The sequence below is a fragment of the Embiotoca jacksoni genome, unplaced genomic scaffold (assembly GCF_022577435.1).
Source record: "Embiotoca jacksoni isolate LCO1_2020_lvr unplaced genomic scaffold, fEmbJac1.0.p SCAF_64, whole genome shotgun sequence".
NCBI lineage: Eukaryota > Metazoa > Chordata > Actinopteri > Embiotocidae > Embiotoca > Embiotoca jacksoni.
In genome coordinates, this window is record NW_027185419.1 from 149,720 (window position 1) to 155,922 (window position 6,203).

Consider the following 6,203-nt stretch of genomic DNA (forward strand, 5'->3'; position numbering starts at 1 on the left):
TGGGTTTTTTCGGCCCTTCTTGCTGTTGTCCTTTTCATTGCAGAATGCAGGAAGTAAACGCATTTGCCGAAACACGGCGTGTTAAAAACTCCTTTTCTCACGCTTGTTTCTACCCGCACACGTTTAGGAGGGAAACACTGTCTTGCATCTGCCAGCTAAAAGCAGAAAAACACAACGTATTACATTACAGCTACAGCCTTAATTAAGGTGTAAACTAAATACGAACATTGGCACATGAATGCATCGAGCAATAATTACATCCTTCTTCAAACTTTCAGTTGAGACTTCCTTCTCGGAACAGAAAAAAAAACTAGCGTCGGGTGAGGGTTTTTTTCCCCACTTAACTTCACGCAGAACAAAGCATTTGATTGACAGCTGACCTTGATAGCCGTGGGCGAAGCCTCGACCACACCTCATGGTGAGCCTTATAAAGAGAGAGGAGCCGAGTGCACAGGTGTGACAGGTGAACTCCTCTGGGCTCCGTCTTACCTCGCCGCTTTACAAACTGACCGTTTCAGCTCTGAAGTTCACCTGAAGGGGGGACCGCCAATCATGACTCCAGCTCTCCTCCTCCTCCTCCTCCTCTTCCTCTCCACGGCCCTTTCTCAGGTTTGACCCCTTTTTTTTTTTTTAACACAGTGATTACAACGTTAAATGATGATTAAAAATAATGACATGTTGCGTCTCGTGTTGCAGAATGTCACCGACAAAGGAGATCAAAGCGGTGAGTCGAAACATTAGAGAGTTTTACTCACGATTACAATCTGACGATAACTTTAAAAGTTAAACCGCTGAGTGTCCTCTCCGTTTCCCCCCCACAGACGAGTCTTTGGACGTCTCCGAAATCATCGCAAGAGCCAACGCTCACATAAGTAAGACGGACGTTTTTACCGATTCTTCGTGGCTCAAATCGTAAATATGATGTAACAGCTGATCGCAGCGCTGAAACCGTTTGAGACAATAAAAACGCAGACAGTTAGATTTGTAGGAATAATTCCAAAAGCTTGCAGGTTTGAGGAGAATTGGCTGCTTTTTATTCCTTTATAAATATTTGGAAATTGACAATATTTGTGTTTTGTCTAAAGATATTAGTGTTTTCCACAGGTTGGTTTTTTTTTACATTTTGTGATAGACTAATAATAAAATAATTAAGGTCAGTTAATTTATTATAATAGTTTATTATAATAATAATGATGTATTATCAGGAGGGTAGTTGAGAGGGAGTCTATGTAGCCTTTTTTTAGGAGCCGGCCCCTAGTGGCTCTCGGTGGTATTGCACTTGAAGGCATTTTCGCAAATAATTCAAAGAAAATAATGGACTAATTAATTGATATTAATAAAAAAAATAAAAAAAAATAAAAAAAATACTAGCTGCATCTAGAACTCTTTGGGTTTTTTTACGCCAGAAATTGTCCATGAGACGTATAAAGCTATAATTCACACTCCCGGTCTTGTGTTGCAGCGTCGCCCAGGCTGCAGGGCGACATCATGGTGAGCTGGAGCAGGAACGCCGGTCCGTGCACGGCCAGAGGCTGCAAGTGGCCGAAGTCCGGACGTTACGTCTACGTGCCCGTCAGCTTCTCGTCTTCATACAGTAAGCGACGCTAACTTAACCTTTGACCCCATGATAACAAATCAAATTGAGCTTTCTTTGCTTCAAGTGAGTTCATTTTAATGAAAAAGTGATGGTTAGTTAAACACACGACTCTTTCAGCAATGTGATAAAGAATTCTGCTTTGACAGATCTATTATGTTGTTTTTAGTACAATTCACATGAAAAAAATGATGAATTAGAATTTGAATAAACAGATTAACTCTTAAAAGTCATTTAGTAGATTACGGTCTTCGTATTAGCATGCTATTGAAAAAAAAAAAAGTGTTGATATGTCCTAATACCTTTTTTTTTTTTTTTTTTTTTTTTTTTTTTTTTTTTTAATTTAATTTTAAGATCTTGTTAAATAAGAACTCACCCCAGAAAATAAATAAATAAATCAAGCCAGCCCCTGGCTCTAGGGACACCTCACCTAATTCAAAGAAATATATTTATACAATGAAATGTTATCTTTTGTGTTACCTGGATTCAATCGAGATGATTACACTTTTAATTTGAAATTATTTATCATTTGAAACACACATACCGAGCTCTGTGTTTACCACCGGAGATCAGAGGGGAGTTTTTGATCCGATTACAAATGTCAGTTTGCGTTTAGACAAAGTACTTCTTGACAGTCTCTTTTTTTCTCTCTCTGCAGGCAGAGCAGAGAGAAACATCATCATCAACGCCCTGATCAGCTTCCACCGCTCCACCTGCATCCGCTTCATCTACAGGAACCAGTGGCATCGCAATTACATCCACTTCTATTCTGGATCTGGGTAGATAAACACACACACACACACACACACACACACACACACACACACACACACACACACACACACACACTTTCCCTAAATAAAAAGTCACAGTCAAAATCTCGTCAGTCCATCATGTGATCTATGTTTGGTTAAGATCCTTTACTTTAGTAAAAGTAGCACTAAAACATAAACATAAAAGTACTCTATTAAAAGAAGTGTCTTCAGTTCAGTTCCCTCCAGATCTGAAGGGGGTGATAAAAGAGATGATGATAAAAGATTGGAGAAACGAAAGCTGTTCTTCTCAAATCTGTTTTGACTTTTCATAATCTTTGATTTACATTTTTTTGGTGAACTATTGGAAAATGTTTATCACTTTGTGCCTCAAACTGTTATTTAAATGTCTCTTCGCTGGAGCAGCTAACAACTCACAGACACTTCAAACTACATACTTGGATTAGTGTCACAAGCCAAAATGATTTGAAACCAGAACTTTAAACTAGAAAGCAAATATTTTACAAATAACATTGTGCTTTTTTTACTGCATTATTTATCGACTTCTCATATCCTCCCAACACATCATCATGATTAAAAGTTGCAGAAACCCTTGAGTGTCAGTTTGAAAAATGACTCCTGTCCGTCAGGAGGGGAAAAAAATTGTGTCTTTACAGAATAACTGTCAAAGTGAGTAGTGTAGTGTTGTATCTTGACCACTAGGGTGCAGCACGTCCCATCCATTTCACCAGCAGACTTCCAAATTCCCCCCAATCAACAGTAACAGGTTTTTGTTTTTTTATTGTGTGTGTGTGTGTGTGTGTGTGTGTGTGTGTGTGTGTGTGTGTGTGTGTGTGTGTGTGTGTGTGTGTGTGTGTGTGTGTGTCTCAGATGTTGGTCGTACCTGGGCCGGCAGAGTCGAGGTCAGCACATCTCCCTGATGAAGAACGGTTGTTTGTTCCAGTCGACGGTGCAGCACGAGGTTCTCCACGCTCTGGGCTTCCACCACGAGCACGTCCGCTCCGACAGAGACCGATACGTCCAGATCCTCTTCCAGAACATTCAGTCAGGTCAGCGTACCTAAAAAAAACAACAGAGGAAGGTTATTTAAAAAATAACCCAAAACGCCTTATGTGCAAGCAACGACCCGCAGCTACGTTTTAAAGTTCAGCGCCCTCTAGTGGTCGTATATATAACGACTATCTGGTGTCCCGGAGAATTGACGCAGTTCAGATGACGCTGGTCGCTTCCTGTTTCCAACCACGCAACCCAGGTATCACGGCAAAGCGTGAAATAGACACGCCGGTCCGCAACACCGAAATGTGAGATAGCCACGCTTTGTGTTTACTACTCATGAAAGTGACACGTTTTCCTGTAGTGGACAAAACATGAAACCTACTGCATGCTTAAAGCCATTTGGTTTAGAGGAAAATACAACTTTTAGCATAAACATGCGGTTCTGGTTACTAAATATGCACATGATTGAGGTTTCGAAACAAAAACCAACTCAAGAAAAACGTTGTGACCTGCTGGATTCGAACCTCATCGTCCCACATGGTAGCCTGTGCTAGTAACTGATAATACCGCCAAAAAATGTCCTTCAGTGCCTCTGTTGCTGGACTTTGGTCAACACAATCTTGCATCACACGACATTTACATACGTGTAAGTTTCATGCTTACAAAACGTGTAACTTTCACGCCGACACAGTCCAAAAAGTGGCTCTCTCACGCTTTGCTGTGATACTGGGTTGAACAACGAGTCGGGACATTTATTTATTTATTTTTTTAAATAGCATTATTTGTTGCCATGACAGCGAATGAGGCATAACTTTAAGGAAGTAGTAACGTTTACACCCAACAAGGTTCAAGTCCTCCTTTTAACACAAACGATCACAATCATTTTGCGTTTTTTAAATGTTATTCCAAAACGTTGTTTTAACGAGTAAGACAGCTACTGATTAAGAGTCTCAATCCTCGTGGTTATCTAATAACCGGACAGTGGCCACATCTCCACACAGCTGAGACAGGAAGGGACATTTTGAGGTTGGACATCAGGACGGGCCCGATATGGACCTGAAAAAAGGAACATTTAAAAATGTGTTCTCGCCTCCCGTGCAGGAACAGAAAACAACTTCCAGAAGGTGCGGACGAACAACTTGGGAACTCCCTACGACTTCAACTCCGTCATGCAGTACAGCAAGTGAGTGTTTGTGTGAGCGTATGCATGCGTGTTTTTAACAGTGAAGCGCATGGACCAGCATTTAGTTTCAGTTTTCTGGTTTAGCACAGTGGAGCTCCATAGAACTATGTTTGTTGTTTATTTCAAAAGTTAAACCTGTTAATGAAGTGTTTTCCACAACAGTCACTAGCAACTGATTTGGCAAAATTAAAAAAATAAAATTATATAAAAGGATGTTGAGATTATGTATTTATATCGTCATCTACGGTATATTTATAAACGTTTATGTAAACGTTTTGATTGTAAAGCTCGGATCGAGGTTTAGTTACATAACTGTAGTTATACTGAATATTTATATTTCATCTTCACTTCAAAGCATTACCTGCATTTACAATTTTAGTGCTCACTTGTTTGTTTTAAAGCAAAGATAAGATTTTCTTACACAAACAGGATGTAATGAAATTCAGAGAACTGATAGGGGTTAATATGGAGTTATTATGTTGTTCGATTGTAAGTCATTATATTACACTGGAAAGAAAACAAAATTAAAATAATAATAATTGTAATAATAGTAATACAAGTATTCAGTAAAAAAAAAAAGGCAAAACTTTCAGTTGCATTGTTCATAATGAAAAGCACCTCAGTATCACTGCTTTGATCATGAGTATGCAGCCAGTGTGTGTTTTGTTTTTATGTGTGTGTTGCTTCCATATACTAATAACGTGTCCGTGTTTTCCTCGAAGACGCGCCTTCTCCAAAAACGGGCAGCCAACCATCCTCGCGCGGTCCAACCCCAACCTTAACTTCGGAAACGCCAGACAGATGAGCGTCAACGACATCGCCCGCGTCAACAGGCTTTACCGATGCAGTGAGTAAACGATAAATCCTTTTATTCTCTCTCGCACTTTTCTACCGAGTCGCACCGTTAACATGTAAGAACGCGACAAAAACTTCACACTATTTATTGGGTTTTGTTTTTGTTTTTGTGGCCAATCAGGAGTTTGACGATGGAAAGAAAGTCGACTTCCAGGTTCTTCAACTCAAAACCTATTACGTGATATACACTTCCAGGATAGCTTCTGTTCGCATTTGATCTTTGGTGTATTATTTTTGTTTTTATTCAGAAAATTATGAATAGATGGATTGTTGATCATTTATCGCATCCTTTTCTGCGAAAAAACAACAAACAACAACAAAGATACTATTATCATTTGACGTTTATCAGACGCTTTCTTAAAGCTCTTTGTTTAAAAGAGGCCGGACTTCAGAGCCACCTGCTGGAGGAAGATGGTATCACATCTATTTCTGTTTTCTATTTCTCAACCTTCATAAAGCAACTATAATTTCCTTTTATGCCTTAATCCCTCATTTTAATCACTTTCTTATTTGTTTGATTTGGTGATGATTAATCGGTTGCCTGTTTATGACAAAAAAATTATCCAATTGGCTGAAAAGCAAACAGAAAGTTTGATTAAATTAAAAGGCCAAAATGTTCAGTTGGATATTGCTTTGTGAAAGTTGAATAACTTTTTCTGAAATGAAGGAAGTAGTTACGGATATCGCCAACTATCAGTGGTGAAGAAAGCATTTGGATGTCTTTGTAGTGGCAACACAGGGACATAAAATGCTCTAAAAGCCCTGCCATCCAAAATTAGAAGTACTTTTATTGATTTTACTC

The 6,203-nt window shown here is 39.2% G+C and overlaps 1 protein-coding gene across 1 annotated transcript; it reads left to right on the plus strand.

The window, feature by feature from the left end:
• Positions 1 to 552: 552 nt before the first annotated feature.
• On the plus strand, positions 553 to 5,595 carry LOC138213819 (low choriolytic enzyme-like). Its single transcript, XM_069175099.1, has 9 exons — positions 553 to 609; positions 697 to 724; positions 822 to 872; positions 1,463 to 1,594; positions 2,253 to 2,373; positions 3,238 to 3,416; positions 4,465 to 4,546; positions 5,269 to 5,393; positions 5,523 to 5,595. Exons 1-9 carry the CDS (start codon positions 553 to 555, stop codon positions 5,528 to 5,530), a joined length of 783 nt encoding a protein of 260 aa, XP_069031200.1. The 3' UTR covers positions 5,531 to 5,595.
• Positions 5,596 to 6,203: the final 608 nt, after the last annotated feature.

What these genes read in the sequence shown, in the direction of transcription:
- LOC138213819 (XM_069175099.1), top strand. Translation starts at nt 553, where the DNA reads ATGACTCCAGCTCTCCTCCTCCTCCTCCTCCTCTTCCTCTCCACGGCC. An exon ending in AAGAGCCAACGCTCACATAA is followed by an intron (nt 873 to 1,462) that starts GTAAGACGGACG and finishes CTTGTGTTGCAG; the next exon opens with CGTCGCCCAGGCTGCAGGGC. An exon ending in CACTTCTATTCTGGATCTGG is followed by an intron (nt 2,374 to 3,237) that starts GTAGATAAACAC and finishes TGTGTGTCTCAG; the next exon opens with ATGTTGGTCGTACCTGGGCC.